This window comes from Babylonia areolata, chromosome 33 (genome assembly GCF_041734735.1).
Source record: "Babylonia areolata isolate BAREFJ2019XMU chromosome 33, ASM4173473v1, whole genome shotgun sequence".
Classification (NCBI taxonomy): Eukaryota; Metazoa; Mollusca; class Gastropoda; order Neogastropoda; family Buccinidae; genus Babylonia; species Babylonia areolata.
The window spans coordinates 8,914,842-8,936,120 of NC_134908.1; the positions used below are offsets into that span (position 1 = coordinate 8,914,842).

General features: G+C 43.4%; 1 protein-coding gene across 1 annotated transcript in view; it reads right to left on the bottom strand.

Moving 5' to 3' along the window:
- Nucleotides 1–680: 680 nt before the first annotated feature.
- LOC143277136 (lysophospholipid acyltransferase 6-like) overlaps nt 681–21,279 on the bottom strand; it is a 29,379-nt gene continuing 8,780 nt past the window's right edge. The window contains exons 4-12 of the mRNA XM_076581877.1: nt 19,543–19,650; nt 14,878–15,028; nt 13,399–13,449; nt 11,923–12,022; nt 9,472–9,570; nt 7,289–7,392; nt 4,612–4,809; nt 3,811–3,962; nt 681–899 (exon numbers count right to left, since the gene is read on the bottom strand). Of these exons, the coding sequence (XP_076437992.1) occupies nt 788–899; nt 3,811–3,962; nt 4,612–4,809; nt 7,289–7,392; nt 9,472–9,570; nt 11,923–12,022; nt 13,399–13,449; nt 14,878–15,028; nt 19,543–19,650 (1,075 nt within the window). The 3' untranslated portion in view covers nt 681–787. The remainder of the gene's footprint in view (nt 900–3,810; nt 3,963–4,611; nt 4,810–7,288; nt 7,393–9,471; nt 9,571–11,922; nt 12,023–13,398; nt 13,450–14,877; nt 15,029–19,542; nt 19,651–21,279) is intronic.

The following is a 21,279-nucleotide window of genomic DNA, read 5'->3' on the forward strand; positions in this document are numbered from 1 at the left end:
AGAGAGGAGAATATAACGTAAGATAAATGGGGTTGGGGGGGGGGGGGGAAGAAGAAACCGTTGCCCAACATCACAGCACAACCTGCTCTGTTTTTGAGTATGAACCGAGACGCCGGTGACACGGTGGAATGAAAAGCTGGCACACACCTCCCGCCCCCCCCCCCCCCCAACCACACCCCATCACACACACAGCACCACCACCACCACCACATAATACACACACACCACCCCATCACACACAAAACACACACTTACACAATAACACTACCCCACCACAAACACACACACAACACAACACCACCACCCAGTAATTCATACACACCACACCCAATCACACACAAGCACAATAACACCACCCCACCACACACACACAACACAACACAGCACCACCACCCCATTATTCACACACACCACACCCAATCACACACACACACACACACACACAATAACACTACCCCATCACACACACACACACACACACATCACACCATACCACACAACACATGCAAACATCACACACACACACATCACACCATACCACACAACACATGCAAACATCACACACACACACAAACAAACAAAAAAAACACATCCAATCACACACACATACAACCAGCACGCTAACCAACCAACCCCCTCCACACCCCCAACCCCCCCCCCCACACACACACACAAAAAAGACCAAACAAGCTGTGTAGAGCAGTGCACAGACACGCAAACACACACACACACACACGCACACACGCATGTGTTGTGTGCGCACGCGCGCGTTATAGCGGACAATACTCTACTCCTGCTTGACCGGCTGTGAACGGCTGGAGGGTCGCTTGGACGGCGCCACAAACATGAAGTAGACGACGGCCGCGATGCCCAGGAGGTGCAACCAGAAGAACAGAGATCTGCAAGCAAAAGACACAGGCTACATTTTGTGTGTGTGTGTGTGTGTGTGTGTGTGTGTGTGTGTGTGTGTGTACACAGGCTACACTGTGTGTGCATGTGTGTGTGTGTGTGTGTGTGTGTGTGTGTGTGTGTGTGTGTGTGTGTGTGTGTGTGTGTGTGTGTGTGTGTACACAGGCTACATTGTGTGTGTGTGTGTGTTTTCCTACAACTGAGGCACTTGCTTGAGTGCAGTAAGATTCCCCCCCCCCACCACCCCCCCTTCACCCTCAATGATTTTTTTTTTGTAAACATGAAGTAGACAATGGTCTCAATGCCCAGTGTGTGCGTCCAGAAGAACAGAGATAATCTGCACGCACAAGATACAGGTATCTTTAAAAAAAAATTTTTAATTACCGTAAAGTTCGGTCTATAAGCCATGACTTTTTACCCCAGCTTCAACCTCTGCGGCGTATACAATGATGCGGCTTATTTGAGGATTTTAACGATCCTGGGAGTGTCACATTCTCGTCTATTTTTAGCTGCCTTTCAACTCACCAAAATCATGATTCCTGTCCGTGAATTTTTGGATGAGCTTCAGGATAGTGTGCTAACTGTTCACGTTTTATAAATCAAATCCACACACATTGAAGCCTTCAGATCAGCATTCTGTGCTACTCTGCTCAAGCGTACACCCTCATCATTCCGAAAACGCGACGTAATGCCTATGATGCAGCCTTCAAATTGAAGACGATCGACCTAGCAGACGACAGTGCAAGTGGTTCACCAGCGACCTCCACTTTGCGTTCATGTTCATGAAGTGAAAGCGAGGCTGAAGTCAGTGACAAGATGGCGGAGGAAGCTGTGCTGGTTCTCTTTAACTCGGACATTGAAGACGAAGATTTCAGTGGATTCAGTTAGCAGGATGACGTTGAATAAATATGACTATCCCTAAATTATGGATCTTATTTTCGTTGTGTTCATTTAAAAATTTTTTTTGTGGCATTAGCAGTATTTTCGCTTGCTTTTCTTTGTGTTGTTCCCACTTGTGTTTATTTCATAACCTACAGTATTGACAGCTTTTCTGTAGCATCAGTATGTGTTCCCGTACCGGAAATAAGTGCGGCTTATAAGCCAGTGCGGCTTATGTATGTATGAAGTTAAATTTTTTCCTAAATTTAGCGGGTGTGGCTTATATACCAGTGCGCTCAACAGACTGAACTGTACGGTAACTCATTCAACCCCGAGTCCCAGAAACGCCCTGGCGTCCCAATTCGTTTTGTCACAACGGTGTCCACGCTCCTACGAAGGCACAAACTGCAAACCACGGGTACACGTTTCTACGCTGGCACAAGCTGCAAACAAAGGGAACTAACTGCTAGAGTATTTCCAGCTGTGTGTGAGACCCCTATGTGCCAATTTGGAGAGAGAAGAAAAACACCCTGTTGTTGATTTTCTTTCATTTTTCTGCAACAATATGGTGTGGGATACTGCCAAGGCTGTAAACTCCCTGGGGCTGAATGCGTTAAAAGTTAAAAGGTGCCGCAGCACTGAGAGATGTGTTGTGAAAACAAGAGTAATACACACAACACAATCATAAATAATATTAAATAATAATAATAATAATAATAATAAGTGGTGGCGTTACACTGTACTGTAGCGACACGCTCTATCCGGGGAGACAGCAGTCTGAATTTCACACAGAGAAATCTGTTGTGAAAAAAAACATAATAAATAAATAATAATAATAATAATACAATTCATTTCAGCGTCGTACAGACCTATCATGGAGGAAGGTGGCAGAATGGTTAAGACGCTCAGCTGCCAATACAGAGAGTCCGTGAGGGTGTGGGTTCAAATCCCGCTCTCGCCCTTTCTCCTAAGTTTGACTGGAAAATCAAACTGAGCGTCTAGTCTTTCGGATGAGACGATAAACCGAGGTCCCGTGTGCAGCACGCACTTGGCGCACTGAAAAAGAACCCATGGCAACGAGAGTGTTGTCCTCTGGCGAAATTACGTAAAATGAAATCCACTTTCATAGGTACACAAATATGTAAGCATGCACTCAAGGCCTGACTAAGCGCATTGGGTTATGCTGCTGGTCAGGCATCTGCTCAACAGATGTGGTGTAGCGTGTATGGATTTGTCCGAACGCAGTGACGCCTCCTTGAGAAAGTGAAACTGAAACTGAAACAGACCTATCACCTATCCCTACTGCTGATGTTGCTGGGGCGCTAAGTGAAGACAACGTCACACCACTCTCCTCGACTTGTATCTCTGCCCATTACCGCTGTCTAGTTATATCTATACATGTAGATACAAAGAGCAGAGAGAAAGAAAAAGCAGTACTGATACCCTTAAAAAGAGCACAGAGAGAGAGAGAGAGAGAGAGAGAGAGAGAGAGCAGTGAAGACTACTCACACATAGACGGAATGGAGAGAGAGTGAGAGAGAGAAAAGACACTAACACATAAGAAGAGTGGAGAGAGAAAGACAGAGAGAAAGAGACAACGACTCAGACACTCACGTGTAAAAAGAGCGGAGAGAGACACAGAGAGACAAAGAGACAGACAGACAGACACAGACACCCACACGTAAAAAGAGCAGAGAAAGACAGAGAGATAAATAATAGATAAGCTTACATAAATAAATAAATAAATAATAATTATAATATAAAAAAGGTAGTAGTAATAATAATAAAAAATAAATAAATAAATAAATAATAATAATAAATAAATAAATAAGACAACAATGAAGATAAATAAGCAAATAAATGTAAAACATGAAGACACACATACACCCACACATATAAGAAGTGTGGAGAGAGAAAGACAGAGAGAAAGAGACAACGGCTCAGACACCCACGCGTAAAAAGAGCGGAGAGAGACACAGAGAGACAAAGAGACAGACAGACAGACAGACAACAGACACCCACGCGTAAATTCTCAGCGTGGACATCAGCTCCAGGGTGAGGAAGGGGAAGCAGATGTAGACGTTGGCGTAGCGGGTGAACATGAAGGTGATGGCGTCGTACACCTGCCTCTTGGCCTCGCTCGTCTGGAACCAGGGCCTGACGTTACGCCGCACCTGCAGCACGAGACCAACAGTCACACGCGCCGTTTGACTCACTGGTTTGAAAGTGCTTCGATTCGTCTCTGCACAAGACTCGGCCCCATATGAATATTAATTATTATTATTATCATTATTATCAACTCTTTCTCTCTGCCAAGTTTCTGTGCCGGAAAAATGCTCTCCACAGCACTAAAAATATTTTAGACTCCAAACGTTTATCGTCTCATCCTAATGATTAGACGCTCAGTTTGATTTTCCTTCTCTAGACATTTTAAAATATCAATAATAATGATGATGATGATGATGACAGGCACAATAGCTGAGTGGTTAAAGCGTTGGACTTTCAATCTGAGGGTCATGGGTACAGATCTCGGAGATGGCGCCTGGTGGGTAAAGGGTGGAGATTTTGTCCGATCACCCAAGTCAACATGTGTGCAGACCTGCTTGTGGCTGAACCCGTGTGACAGAGTGAGATACGAATGCCTGTGGCCGGAGAGGAGGAACGAGAAATATTATTTGTATATTTAAAATACCTGTTATCAATGTAAAAAATACGTTTTGCACGTGGTAAGTGTGGGTGAATCATGAGCTGTGCATGTTCATGTGTGTGTGCAGGGGCGGGGCTTGGAGGGGGGGGAAGTGGTGGTGGTGTTTCAACACTCACCAATCTGGCGGCAATGGTGAAGAGGGCGGCCGAGCCAAAGGTGAGGTAGTACCCAGGGTAGAAGCCGTGCCAGAAGGCGCTGACGGCGAAGACGGCCAGCGTCTGGTGATGGGGGGCGCGGTCGTACACCACCCTCCGCAGCCACACCAACGTCTTCTTGTTCCAGCCGTCGATGTTCGTCTTCAGGCTGGTGGCACACTGCACGCACACACACACACAGGCACAGATGCTAACCCCTGTCAATTCTTTGTAGGAACAAGAGAGGCAAGGCCTTCAAGACTCACTTGTGATACACTTTAAAAAAAATCTAATTGTTAAAATGTGTTCTGTATTTGTTATTATAAAGCTTCGCGCTTAAAAAAAAAAAAAAAAAGCCCTGTACACTGAGAGTAAAACACACAAGCCTTTTATGTATTGAGTATAATTTCAAAATGCAATGTTTAAGATGAGAAAGATCAGCTTAAAGCAAATTAAGTCCCCTAACATTAATTACAGAGTAATTTCCCTTTTTTACTATCTGCACCAAAACGTTTGCAAAGTAAATAAAACTTCCATGCTTAGCAAAAGAAGTTCCTGTTTGAACAAAAAATGATAATAATGACTGCTCTTGTTGTTGTGTCAGAATATCAGATCAAAGTGCCAAGTTTTGAGAATACAAAAAATATAAATATAACAGTAAATGCAGTTTGCATATAATTAGGCTTCATATTTTATTTTTTTGTGCCCATCCCAGAGGTGCAATATTGTTTTAAACAAGATGACTAGAAAGAACTGAATTTTTCCTATTTTTATGCCTAATTTGGTGTCAACTGACAAAGTATTTGCAGAGAAAATGTCAATGTTAAAGTTTACCACGGACACACAGACACACACACAGACAACCGAACACCGGGTTAAAACATAGACTCACTTTGTTTACACAAGTGAGTCAACAATCAGGAAATATGGTTGGAACATTTTTAATTTGGAAGGAACACACAGACTCGGTCATATCAGCAAACGTAAATTTTTATCAATTTTATCTATAAGGCATACAAACACTTGATCTAGCCACGTTCTGTCTTGTTAGGGCAAATAATTAAGCCAACTGGCCCGCTCAATTCTCTTTCAACGTAAACACGCACTCGATTAGCCGAGCATCATCATGTGAGACCAAGGTTAGTAGTGACTGAAATGAAATGAAATTAAATTATGGTGCTTAGAGCCTCGCCGACCACTAAGGCCATCTCAAGGCTATCACCGCGTCAATAACTACTACAAAGATAAAAAAACAACAACAACCAATTAAAACGAGTCACCACTTCAAACTTTCCACTCCAAAGTTAAAAAAAAAACTTCCATAGTTTAAAACCTTCAAATCTGGTTAAAAATGTTCACTTCTTTTAAGAAGTCCATCAGCGCCCACGGAGGGACATCACGAAACAAAAGTCTTCAAAGAAACCGCCGTGTAATGTCTGCGTCTAACGTCTAACGTCATGCAGTAGTGACTGCCCTGGCCTCATGATGGACAGGTCCAGAGCGTCTGGGTGATGTCACGACAGGAAAGCATGTGACCATGCCATGGAGCTGAAAACGAACTGGGCGGAACAATTCTGACGTTGGCGTAACGTCAGAACAAACTGCGATCGAGCGCAACAAAACATGGCAAAATCACAACAGCTGGCAGCTCTACACAGGTCAGGGGGGGGATAACTCTTTCACTGCTGTAGGGAACTTCAAAGGTTGACTGGACAGTTCACCGCCAGAGGCAACTTTACAGGGTTCCCAGGTGGTGGGCATGAAGCCAAAAAAGGACCTTTAAAGGACTTTATAAGGACCTCAAATCAGTTTAAAAGGACCTTTGCCGACATGACTTTACAGTACACCCCAATCTATTTGACATGCAGAACAGCAGACACTTACCTCTCATAAACGGAAGAACAGCTAATCCCATTTGACTGTCGTATTTAGTCTTTGAAAATTCACGTCACTGTAGGCTAGGCCTAAGCAAAGCAGCAGCAGCAGGCGTGACTCACAGCCACTGTACCACGCTTCGCGTCTGCCACCAAGCAGAAAGCACACTACTGTTAGGGCCTAGGCATATAGGCTGTATCCTCCTACAGTAAGTACTGAGTTTCAGACGATCGAGTCGGCATCTTTCAACGCGCTTTGCAACTTGCGGTTTTGGTGTCGAAGGTGTTTCAGTTTCGTTCTCAAGTCTCTTTCTCTTCATAAAACAGGACTTAACAGTACCTTTCAAAAATTAAAAGGACCTCCTGATGAGTTAAAAGGACCAACTTGCTGAATCAAAGCACTTAAAAGGCCTTTTGACCAAAATCCAATTCCTAAGGACTTAAAAGGACTTGAAAGGACCCTACGAACCTTGCTTTAGTAGTTGACAGTTCAGTACAGTTCAGTACAGTACAGTACAGTACAGTACAGTACAGTACAGTTCAGTTCAGTACAGTACAGTTCAGTTCAGTACAGTTGCCCAAGGAGGTGTCACTGCGTTTGGACAAATCCATATACACACATATACGAAACACCACAACTGCAAAGCAAAGGTAAAGAAGTCATGTTCATCAATATGTGTATTGATGGATTAATACTGATATTGGCACATACATAAATAAAGGGCTTAAATCAAAATTTAAAAAAAAAAAAAAAAAAAGCAACAACAAAAAAAAAAAAGCTGTACCTCAACTTCCCAGAAGCTGACGTTTTCGTTCAGATCCCACTTGGGCTGCCCTTTGCTGTCGAAGCCGTTGAAGCCAAAGCCGGCAGCCAAGTTCAAGGTCTCCCCTGGAAGTATATGAATATGGGGGAGTTCGTATTATACTATATTAAGTTCGTATTATACTATATTAAATATACTTACTATATGTCAAACTGATGCAAACCAGGCCTATAAGTTTGTTCTTCTCAGCAAAAATTTATCGCTGAAACTCAGTGATACGACATCTCGCCATTAGATCGCCGTCTGCTAGCCAGTGAAATGCCGTTTCCGGCAGTAGGTAAACAATCATTCCAATGGCCGCCATTTTTCAGATAAAAAACATTATCAATTTGCTCGGTCTTTGCCAACCTTTTATGCATTAGAAATGTTATTTTCATGCATGTTTGTTGCGGCTTTCTGGGACATTTTCGTCTCGACCAAAAAAAAAAAAAAAAACTTTACAAAGATGCTGTTAAAATAAAAATGGCGCTCTCCACTCTGGGGGTTGGGGGATGGGGGTTGGTAGCTCTGACCCCAACGGAGTGTGGCTGCCTACATGGTGGGGGTAAAAATGGTCCTACACATGAGTGAATGTGGGAGCTGCAGCCCACGAATGAAGAAGAAAAAAAAAGAAAGAAATAGAAAAAAGTAGAAGCCTTCAAAGACAGCAGCTGGGGGTCCTCCAGGACTTCTGTTTCAGTTTCAGTTTCTCAAGGAGACGTCACTGCGTTCGGACGAAACGTGGAGCGATGGCCTAGAGGTAACGCGTCCGCCTAGGAAGCATGAGAATCTGAGCACGCTGGTTCGAATCACGGCTCAGCCGCCGATATTTTCTCCCCCTCCACTAGACCTTGAGTGGTCGTCTGGACACTAGTCATTCGGATGAGACGATAAACCGAGGTCCCGTGTGCAGCATGCACTTAGTACATGTAAAAGAACCCACGGCAACAAAAGGGCTGTTCCTGGCAAAATTCTGTAGAAAAATCCACTTTGACTGGAAAAAACAAATAAAACTGCACACAGGAAAAATACAAAAAAAGAAAAGGGGTGGTGCTGTAGTGTAGCGACGTGCTCTCCCTGGGGAGAGCAGCCAGAATTTCACACAGAGAAATCTGTTGTGATAAAAAGAAATACAAAATACAAAAAATACAAAATGCAAACCATATACGCAACACCACATCCGATAAGCAGATGCCCAATACACACACACACATACACTTTTTTTCCACACACACACACACACAAACACACACAGAGAAATTCACACACACACACACAGCAACAGAGAGAGAGATGTTTAGCCTTTGGCTACATGCATTAATGACCGTGATACTTATATACTTATATAAGTGTATATATGGCATAAATGACTGCATATAATTATATACAAGTGGGGTGAGGGAAAGGGTCTGGAATGACTGGAGAGAGAGTGAGAGAGAGAATGTATGTACCTGCAATTTTCCATTTTTTCCTGTAATCATTTGTTGTTTTGCGATGATTGATTCATTTTCTCGACGGGCGCAATAGCCGAGTGGTTAAAGCGCTGGACTGTCAATCTGAGGGTCCCGGGTTCGAATCACGGTGACGGCGCCTGGTGGGTGAAGGGTGGAGATTTTTCCGATCTCCCAGGTCAACATATGTGCAGACCTGCTAGTGCCTGAACCCCCTTCGTGTGTATACGCAAGCAGAAGATCAAATACACACGTTAAAAATCCTGTAATCCATGTCAGCGTTCGGTGGGTTATGGAAACAAGAACATACCCAGCATGCACACCCTCGAAAGCAGAGTATGGCTGCCTACATGGCGGGGTAAAAACGGTCATACACGTAAAAGCCCACTCGTCGTATATACGAGTGAACGTGGGAGTTGCAGCCCATGAACGCAGAAGAAGAAGAAGAAGAGAGTGAGAGAGAGTGAGAGAAAGTGAGAGAGAGAGAGTGAGAGAGAGTGTGTGTGTGTACCTGCAATGTTCCTCTTTTCCTGCAATCTGTGATCATTTGTTGTTTTGCGATGACTGATTCATTTTCTCTATTACACCTCCCCCCCATCCCCCACGCCTCCCCCCTACCCCCAGGGCTGGATGAAAATAAATAAATAAATAAATAAGTATTCACGTGCGATTCCCCCCACTCCTCTCAAATGGAAACAACAAATGACTGGTTACCAAGAACCCAGGCGAAGTAGTACTTCTGTCTGGCCACGGTCGTACACACCAGCACGTACAGCAACCGCTGAATGAACGTCTGCTCGAAGAACGCCTCCTCTGTTGGTAGGGCACCACAACAAAGCAACAAGGTAAAAACAAGCAAACAATAAAACAAAGAACATTATTATTCTATTATTTATATTTCATTATTATTGTAATATTTATTACTACTGGTGAAAATAGATTAAAAAAAAAAAAAATTAAGTACAAAAATAGCAGCAACAAAATTATTTCTGAAGAACAAAACAAAAAAAACCCAAATGAAATTGTGAAAAAAAAAAAAAAAAAAAAATTGGAGTTTTGATATATTTAAAAATTTCCATGTGAAATAAAATCAGTAATTTTCTTGTTCTTACTATTCTTGCCGTTGTTAGGAACTACATGTATCAGTTTGAACTGACCAACAAAAAAAACCCCCAAACAACCCACAAACAACATTGAGTACTGACTCTTGAGATGTATTTATCCAGGACATTTTCAAGTAAAATAAAACTGGTGATTTGTTGTTGCTGTTGCTGTAACCAAACACAAAACAGTTTTAACCATAAACCAAAAAAAAAAAAAAAAAAAAAGAAGAAATATTCATCAAACTACTGGCTCCCAAGACAGATTTATCCAGTCACATAAATTTAAGAACTTTTTTTTTTTTTTTTTAAAGTAAAGCAAAACTGGTGATTTTTGTTGTTCTTACTGGCCACAAATTAACACACAAAGTAATGGAACTGTTAAATCCCTGGACATATCGACCCACAGTCAAATACTGTATTCGTTGTCAAATCCTGACATTATGTCACCTGCCTCTGAACCTAGGTGGACAATTTCTCATTGAATCCAGGCGTTTTAGAACCTACCTCTAAACCCATGTGAATGTTTTCACATTAAATCCAGGCGTTTTGCCACCTACCTCTAAACCCATGCATACTCTTTCTCATGGAATCCAGGTAAATAATTATTTCCTTGCTAACTCCTGAACCCAGGCTGAGGTTTCCTCGCCAAAACCAGAGTTTTCTCCCCTAACTCGAGACGTTTTCATTAAATCCAAGATTTTGTCACCTACCTCTAAACTTATATGGATGTTTTCTTATTAAATCCAGGTATTTTCTTACTATCTCTTAACTTTGGCCAAGCTTTCTCTCCTACCTCTAAACATTTTCTTGTTAAAATCCATGTGTATTATGCCACCTACCTTTAAACCTATATGGATGTTTTTCATCAAATCCAGGCATTTTGTCACCTGCCTCTAACCCTATCTGTATGTTCACTCGATAACTCTTCTTTGTCTTCAGCTTTCCAGCTTTGTATCAACATGTATCAATACAGTTTTCTTGGTTGCTTCTTTGCTGATTGGAGTAATGCATGTGTGTGTGAATGACAGAGGTGTAAGCGCTTTGATTTGTCTCCGCACAAGATTCAGTGCTACATAAACACTTCTTCATTAAGACACAGAGTATGGCTGCCAACATGGCGGGGTAAACAAACAAAAACGGTTATATAAATACACGTAAAATGTTACATGTCTAAGTGTGTATGTGTGCGTGCCAGAAGTCTGATTAAATGATACAGGAAACGAATGATGAGCTCCGAACGGCAGCTGCCAGTCAGTTCAACCCAGGCTGCCAGCCTGTTGTTCGTTCGTTCGTTCTTTTGTTTAACGCCCATCCACAATTGATGATTTTAGACGAAAATCCATCACCTTCCCCACCCTACCCATGCCTTAAATCATCACTATACTTTCCCTGTTCCTCTCTCCTCAATTAGTATAAAAAAAAAAAGAATAAAGACAAAATAAAACAAACTATTCAACCAGTAAAAGTACGACAAAGAGCCAATGAGGCTCCTAATCAAAGTGAACTATCACTGTTGTGCAAATGACTCTGAGTTTGCAAAGGAGCTTGACAGGCACAATAGCCAAATGGTTAAAGCGCTGGACTTTCAATCTGAGGTCCCAGGTTCGAATCATGGTGACAGCGCCAGGTGGGTAAAGGGCGGAGATTTTTCCAATCTCCCAGGTCAACATATGTGCAGACCTGCCGGTGCCTATACCCCCTTCGTGTGTATACGCAAACAGAAGATCAAACACGCACATTAAAGATCCTTCAATCAATGTCAGCGTTCAGTGGGTTATGGAAACAAGAACATACCCAGCATGCACACCCCCGAAAGCAGATTATGGGTGCCTACATGGCGGGGTTAAAAACGGCCGTACACGTAAAAGCCCACTCGCGTATATACGAGTGAACGTGGGAGTTGCAGCCCACGAACGCAGAAGAAGAAGAAGAAATAAAGGAGCTTGGTCTCCAACCGAGGATAATCTTGATTTCAGTATCAGTATTATTCATTCATAATGATTATCCCTAAAACCCAGGCTGACATTTTCTCCTGAAAACCCAGGCATTTTGGCCCACCTACCTAGCAACCCCTCAGGGGGACACAGACGTGAGGGGACTGTCACCATCAAGACGCCACACACCGCTGCCACTGCCAGCTTCTTCAGCGTCGCCTGCACGTTCTGCAACACAACACCACGTGCACAGTTTCTCAAAGGAGGTGTCACTGCCGTTCGGACAAATCCATGTATAGATATATATGCGCTACACCACATCTTTTTCTCTCTCTCTCTTTTTTTTTTTTTTTTTGCCGCCCCATCATCTGCACCGTTTCAGTGGCATTACTCCCACGCCGCTCATTTAGATTCCCCCATACACAGCCACACCCGGGTTCGTCCGTCACAGTTCCAGCGTCGGCAGTCCACAGGGAACCATCGATGTTAGTTATAAAGTAGAAAGATATATGCATTCAATGGAAATGTTAAGCGTATAGAAAATGGTGTCCATATATAAAACTTCTTCATGTCCATATATAAAACCAATAACCCGTAACAAAATATGATGAAAGATCAAAATTCACAACAATAATGAAGGCTCGATGATATATTTTTATACCTGGAGAACAGATGTACATGAATGTGTAAGCATGTGAGTATGTAAATAATATATGTATGTGTATTCATGTGCACAGATGTGTCTGCAGAAATCATGTTTAACATGACTGTGTAATGGGTGTTTTATATAGTCACGTCAAATTCAAATTCAAATCAAATTATGGTGCTTAGAGCCTTGCTGACCATTAAGGCCATCGCTTCGTTAATACCTACTACAAGGGTAAACAAATTTTTTTTTAAACCCAATAAAAACATGTCACCACTTTAAACTTTCCACTCGAAGTTTAAAAAAACCTTCCATAGTTTAAAACCTTCAAATCTGATTAAAAATGTTCACTTCTCTCAAGAAGTCCATCAGCGCCCACGGTGGGACATCACGAAACAAAGTCTTCAGAGAAACCGCCGTGTAATGTCTGTGTCTAACGTCATGCAGATCCCAACAGTCAAGGCACACATGTTTCACGGTGAAAGGCTCATCACAGGGAGCACATCGAGGGGCCTCTTCCCCCTCCAACATGTAAGAATGAGTAAGTAAAAAAAAAAAAAAAAAAAAAAGGGTGCCCCGAGCGCAGTCTGCACAGCACAGACTCCTCTTTTCTGTTCTTCACCACCGATGGGAGGGTATCTTTTAGGTCTGGATGGATCTGGAACTGCTTGTTGTCCGTGTGGGTGTTCCACTCCTCTTGCCAAAGATCCTTAACATAAGTTTTCACCTTCTGCTTCATGTCTGTGTATGGTACAAAGGATCTTTGGCAAGAGAAAACAATGTAAGGGTTGTGTTCTTTTCACATTGTGTTAGTTAAGCAAAGTGTCCATAACTCTGTACTGATGCCAGGTATAATGTCTATTATATGTTATAAAACTGCACTGTTACACATGATGAAAATGTGTCCACCTTGACCAAACTGATGAAAAAAAAAAAAATTTTTAAAGTCAACCCCTACCTTGAGGTCCCTTGGGGCAGCAGTGGCAGACTGGACTCCATCAGTGTAGCCCTGTGACACAGAAATAGCCGAATGGTTAAAGCGCTGGACTTTCAATCTGAGGGTCCTGGGTTCGAATCTCGGTGCACCTGGTGGGTAAAGGGTGGAGATTCTTCCGATCTCCCAGGTCAACATATGTGCAGACCTGCTAGTGCCTGAACCCCCTTCGTGTGTATGCGCACGCAGAAGATCAAATACGCATGTTAAGGATCCTGTAATCCATGTCAGCGTTCGGTGGGTTATGGAAACAAGAATATACCCAGCATGCACACCCCCGAAAACGGAGTATGGCTGCCTACATGGCGGGGTAAATAAAAAACAACAAAAAAAACCAGTCATACACGTAAAATGTTACATGTCTGTCTGAGTGTGTATGTGTGCACGTTTGAAATCTGATTGAATGACACAGGAAACGAATGATGAGCGCCCAGTGGCAGCCGTCAGTCGGCTCTACCCAGGTAGGCAGCCTGTGGTGCAAATGTCCCCGTGTATGTAAAGCGCGTAGAGCTTGGTCTCTGACTGAGGATAGGCGCTATATAAGTATCCACATCAATCAATCAAATAGCGTCAACATTCTGTTTAACCCTTTCACTGCCAGTCAATTTGGAGTTCGAAATTCCCTTGTGTTATAAACACAGAAAAATATGGTGTCTAAGGATTCCCCCTGTGATGTGTAAAAAATATGGCCTATCCTACCATTGAACACTGATAGCAGTAGGTTCATGGATAACAGACCCATGATTTGGTCACCCTTCAGTGATATGGGTCCTCTACCTCGCTGCTGCATAAAGGAGGAGTTTGTATCATACTCCATGTTTGGTGATACATATACTTACCATGTCAAACTGATGCAAACTAGGCCTACCGGTTTGCTCTGCTTGGCCAAATTTCGCGCGGCTAACAGTGAAAAGACGAGCCGTCTTGCCCGCTCCGCCCTTAGCCAATCAAACGCCTCTAAAAGCTATAAGCGCTGAATCATTTCTTTGGCCAAGGCTCTCAATTTTGGCAGTGAAAGGGTAAAGAATCTGTCAATATATATACATATATGTGTGTGTGTGTGTGTGTGCGTGTGTGCGTGTTGATGCGTGTGTGTATACATGCATGTGAACATGCGTGGATGCATATATATATATATATATATATATATATATATATATGTGTGTGTGAGTGAAAGAGAGAGAGAGAGAGGAGAGAGAATGTCTGTACATGAGTGAGTGAGTGAGTGTGTCTGTGCGTCTGTGTGTCTTGATGCGTGTGTGTATACATGCGTGTGCACATGCGTGGATGCGTATATGTGTGTGAGTGAGAGAGACAGAAAGAGAGCGTGTGTGTCTGTATTTGAGTGAGTGAGTGTGTGTGTCTGCATCTGTGTGTCTGTGTGTGTGTGTCTGTGTGTGAGCATGCTTCACCACCTTCATCATGACCATGCTTTTTACTCACATTGGCAGCATCAGAGGAGGCCGGTGGAGGCTGCTGCACGTCGGTGCCCTCGATGAACGCCATGTAGTCCGAGTAGAACGCCAGAGGGCCCACCATGATCCCGTGGAAGTAAAACATGTAGCTGTAGAAACTCAGCACGTCCGGAACACGTCTGGAAGTTTGGGGGGGGGTGGGGGGGGGGAAAGATCAGAAATTTATCTTCAAGCTCTGTTTTTCTTTGTTTTGTTTGTTTGGGGTGATTTTTGGTTTTTCTTTTTTTTTTTTTCTTTTTTTTTTTTTTTAAATACCCTACAAACTATTACTATGTTTGTATTGAAATAACCATATGTGTCGTAAGTTATATTTTCACTGTAATATGTCATTTGTTACATGAAAATGTTATGGTGATGTTGAAGAGAGAGAATATAACCTTCAATGCAAGAAGAAAAGAAAAAAAAGGAAAAAAGAAAAAGAAAAAGAAATTTATCTTTAAAGGCTTGTGCATTAGGAGGCACCATGGCAGAATCGGTTAAGGCGGCTGGACTTCTGATCCAGTGGTCTGGGTTCGATCCCCCCATGTTTGTCGACATGGTGCTGTGTGTCCTTGGGAAAGGCATTTTACTCTTCTTCTTCTTCTTTTTGTTCGTGGGCTGCAACTCCCACGTTCACTCGTATGTACACGAGTGGGCTTTTGCACGCATGACCGTTTTTATCCCGCCATGTAGGCAGCCATACTCCGTTTTCTTGGGGGGTGCATGCTGAGTGTGTTCCTGTTTCCATAACCCACTGAACACCGACATGGATTACATGATCTTTAACGTTGCATATTTGATCTTCTGCTTGCCGTACACACACGAAGGGGGTTCAGGCACTGAGCAGGTCTGCACATATGTTGACAAGGGAGATCGGAAAAAATCTCCACCCTTTACCCACCAGGCGCCGTTACCGGGATTCCGAAACCTGGGACCCTCAGATTGAAAGTCGGACACTATAACCCCTCGGCTATTGCGCCCGTCAGTGCTTTACTCCTGTTTTCCTCACTCACTGAAGTCACTTCACCCAGGTGTGAATGGGTACCCGACATCGGTTGGGGAAGATTAAAACAGAGGAAGGAGAGGACTGGGCCCCGCCTTCTTATGCCGAGCCCTAGACACAGTGGGTATGAATTCACTGCCCCGACGGGCGCAATAGCCGAGTGGTTAAAGCGTTGGACTTTCCGTCTGAGGGTCCCGGGTTCGAATCACGGTGATGGCGCCTGGTGGGTAAAGGGTGGAGATTTTTTCCGATCTCCCAGGTCAACATATGTGCAGACCTGCTTAGTGCCTCAACCCCATTCATGTGTAAACGCATGCAGAAGATCTAATATGCACGTTAAAGATCCTGTAATCCATGTCAGCGTTCGGTGGGTTATGGAAACGAGAACATACCCAGCATGCACACCCCTGAAAGCGGAGTATGGCTGCCTACATGGCGGGGTAAGAACCGGTCATGCACGTAAAAGCCCACTCGTGTACATGCGAGTGAACGTGGGAGTTGCAGCCCACGAATGCAGAAGAAGAAGAAGAAGAAGAAGAAAAAAAAAAAAGAAACTGCCCCAACAGCCGTGAAAGGCTATTGGACGTTTAACCTTTGAACATTACCGAAACATGCTTTGTAACCGGTAACTGTACAGTTTTGATTTTTTTTTTTTTCTTTTTTTTTTCCATGCAGCTATGCAAGAAACGGATGTATGTAACTTGTAATATTTTTCTTCCATGTAAAGCGCCCTGAGCTCTTAAGAGAGAAAGGGCGCTGTATAAATGTACATTATTATTAATAAAAGGTTCTCCTGTCCATTCTGCAATGTTGTCAGTCCATCAGGCTTTATTTTCTCTTCTGTCTTCCCTTCCATCTCCCTCCCTCAGCAATTCCATGGAGAACTGTACTGTACTGTATTGTATTGCACTGCATTGCATTGCACTGTATGTATTGTATTGCATTGTATGTATTGTATTGTATTGCACTGCATTGTATGTATTGTATTGCATTGTTTTTATTGTATTGTTTTGTTTTGCATTGCATTGTATGTATTGTATTGCATTGTATGTATTGTATAGCACTGCATGTATTGTATTGCACTGCATTGTATGTATTGTATTGCATTGCATTGTAGTTGTATGTATTGTATTGTATTGCATTGTATGTATTGTATTGTATTGTTTTGCATTGCATTGTATGTATTGTATTGCATGTATTGTATTGCACTGTATGTTTTGTATAGTATGTATTGTATTGCACTGCACTGTAGTTGTATGTATTGTATTGTATTGCATTGTATGTATTGTATTGTATTATACTGTATTTCTCTTTTTTGTCACAACAGATTTATCTGTGTGAAATTCAGGCTGCTCTCCCCAGGGAGAGCGTGTCGCTACACTGAGAGCGCCACCCATGTTTTCGGTATTTTTTTCCTGCATGCAGTTTAATTTGTTTTTCCTATCAAAGTGGATTTTTCTACTGAATTTTGCCAAGGACAACCCTTTTGTTGCCATGGGTTCTTTTACGTGCGCTGAGTGCATGCTGTACACGGGACCTCGGTTTATCATCTCATCCGAATGACCAGTGTCCAGACTACCACTCAAGGTCTAGGTGGAAGGGGAGAAAATACTGGCGACTGAGCCGTCAGATTCTCTCGCTTCCTAGGCCGACGCGTTACCTTGTTTCAGCAAGGCCATTGGATCTTGTTACGTGAACAGGAGGAAGGTAGCCGAATGGTCAAGATGCAAATCTTCCAATACAGTGTCTATGAGGGTACAGGTTTGAATCTCAGTCTCACCCACCCACCCCCCAAGTCTGACTGGAAAACCAACCTCAGCATCGAGTCATTTGGTCGAGATGATAAAACTAAGACCCTGCTTGCAGCACTGAAAAAGAACCCATGGCAACAAAAGTGTTGTCCTCTTGCAAAGTCTGTAGAAGAAATCCAACTTGGTAGTAATAAATAAATAATTAACAATTATTATATTTATACAGCCCTGAATCTTGTGCAGAGACAAATCAAAGCGCTTTCGCACTAGTCATTCACACGCATGCATAACTCTAAAACTGGAAAAACTGAAGACAAGGAAGAAGCAGGGAAGGGAGGCTATTTTGGAAAGAGGTGGGTTTTAAGGCCAGACTTTTAAGAGCTGAGTGCGGAGACCTGACGAAGAGAAGGACGAAGTTCATTCAAGTTGTAAAGTCCAGAGACAGAGAAAGAACGGCGGCCAACAGTTGAATGTTTGAATCTGGGTATGCATAAACAGAGTGGATCTGAAGCCGATCGCAGTGGATCGCAGGTGGAGTGTAGAGGTGAAGGCAGCCACAGAGATAGGAATGGGCAGATTTGTGGTAGGTAGAAAAATATACCGTAAAGTTCGGTCTGTTGAGTGCACTGGTATATAAGCCGCACCCACTAAATTTTGGAAAAAACTGAACTTTATACATACATAAGCCGCACCGGTTTATAAGCCGCACTTATTTCTGGTACCGGAACACATACTGATACTACAGAAAAGCTGTCGATACTGTAGGTTATGAAATAAACAAAAGCGGGAACAACACAAAGAAAAGCAAGCGAAAATACTGCTAGTGCCACAAAAAAATAATAAATAAACACAACGAAAATAAGATCCATAATTTAGGGATAGACACATTTATTCAACGTCATCCTGCTCACTGAATCCACTAAAATCTTCATCTTCAGTGTCCGAGTTGAAGAGAACCAGCACAGCTTCCTCCACCATCTTGTCACTGACTTCAGCCTTGCTTTCACTTCATGAACATGAAGGTGGAGGTCGCTGCTGGTTCGTCGCTTGCACTGTCGTCTGCTAGGTCGATCGCCTTCAATTTGAAGGCTGCATCATGGGCATAACGTCGCGTTTTCGGCATGATGAGGGTGTACGCTTGAGCAGAGTAGAACTGAATGCTGATCTGAAGGCTTTAATGTGTGCGGATTTGATTTATAAAACGTGAACAGTTAGCACACTATCCTGAAGCTCAAGGCCTGACTAAGCGCGTTGGGTTACACTGCTGGTCAGGCATCTGCTTGGCAGATGTGGTGTAGCGTATATGGATTTGTCCGAACGCAGTGACGCCTCCTTGAGCTACTGAAACTGAAACTGAAACTCATCCAAAAATTCATGGACAGAAATCATGATTTTGGTGAGTTGAAGGGCAGCTAAGAATAGACGAGAACGTGACACTCCAGGGATCGTTAAAATCCGCAAATAAGCCGCAACATTGTATAAGCCGCAGAGGTTGAAGCTGGGGGTAAAAAGTTGCGGCTTATAGGCCAAACTTTACGGTACATGTATGCACTCAAGGCCAAAGTGTGATGGGTTACGCTGCTGGACAGGCGTCAGTCTGTCTAGTGGATGTGGTGTACTGTAAATAAAATCATTCGAATGCAGTGACGCCTTCTTGAGGGAAACTCAAACTGAAACTCAAAACTACGTGGCTATACTGCACACGCTCGCACACACACACACACACACATGCACACACACACTCACACAAACACACACACAAACACTCACATATACTCACACAAACACACACACACCCACACACACACATTTCCTCACACTCACACAAAACAGACACACTCAAACACACACACACACACACACTCACACACAAACACACCCAAAAAACAGACACACTGACCTGATGCGCTGTGCTTTCTGATCGGCGCTCAGCTGACTCTCATCTCGGAGGCCATCGGAGCAGGCAAAAGCCAGACTGGTCAGCTTCTGTGTCTGGATCATCATGGGGCTGTAAACACAGACACACACACACACAGTGACACACACAGTGACACACACACACACACACACAGTGCACACACACACACACACAGTGCACACACACACACACAGTGCACACACAGTGCACACACACACACACAGTGCACACACACACACACAAACAAGCACACAAACACACACACACACACACACACACACGCAAACACACACACACACACAGAAGTGACAGTGTTTAATAACAATAATACAAATAATAAACTACTTCTTCTTCTTCTTGGTGGGCTGCAACTCCCACATTCATTCATATGCAAGATAAGTTTTACATGCGTGACTGTTTTTACTCCCACTATGCAGGCGATCATATTTCATTTTTCAAGGGGCAGGGGTGTGGGGGGGGGGGGTTGGGGGGGGGGGGTTGCATGTCAGATATGTTCTTGTTTCCATAACCCACCGAACACGGACACGGATTACAGGATCTTTAACATGTGTATAGATCTGATCTGATCTGCACGCATACAACAACACGAAAGGGGGCTCAAGCACTTACAGGTCTGCACATATGTTGACCTGGGAAATCAGAAAAAAAACAAACAACCCCAACTCTGTCCTTTTTAGCCACAAGGCAGCATAACTAGATTCCCATCTGGGACCCTCCGATTGAAAGTGTAATGCTATAACCACTTCACTGCCGCAACCATCAGAGGAACAACAATTTATAAAAAAAAAAAAAAAAAAAATTTAAATTAAAAAATGTATGTATTGTATTGTGAAGACAACCGGTGTGTCACGACTTTCAATCATACTAAAACATCAAAACAGCAATAACAAGTGGATGTATGGCACTGTGGCGGCAACAGCTGTACCGACTTGCTGTGCAGTTTCCCCCCCCCCTTTTTTCAGTGGGTGTGCTTGCTGGGTGGGTTCTCCTTTCCATAATCTGATTACTACACAGTGTACTCCACACCCACAGATCTATCTACAAGTGGACGATCACATGCAAGGCTGTTTTCACCCCTGCCATGATAGTGATAAGCAAGCAGCCACACTCCCATGTGCTTGCTGGGTAGGTTCTCGTTTCCGTAATCCGCCGAACGCTAACGTGGATTATAGGATCTGAAAATGTGCTGTAGCTGAACTGTGCATGACGGGGGTTTCAGGCCCTAGCTAACAGGATGTCTGCACAAAAGGCAGCCATGCTCCACTGTTTTAGATACCCCCCTTCTCCTCCAACACCCTATCCCTGACCCATCCAATGATGTCCGCCTTTAGTCAGTCACACACGTACACACACACACACACAGACACACACTGGTACCGTAGTCACACATGCACATGTCTACACCTATTACAGTCAGAAACACACACGCCTGTACAGGCTGTAGTCCCACACACACACAGACACACACACACACATACACACACACACCTGTAGTCACAAACACACACACACACACACACCCTCCCCTATACACACACACGTCAGTAGCAAGTCAGACACACAACACACAACTGTAGTCAGTCAGACAAACAACACACACAGAGACACACCTGCAAAGCAGTCGCGCACACACACACACACACACACACACACAGCACACACACACACACACACACACACACACAGAGCACACACACA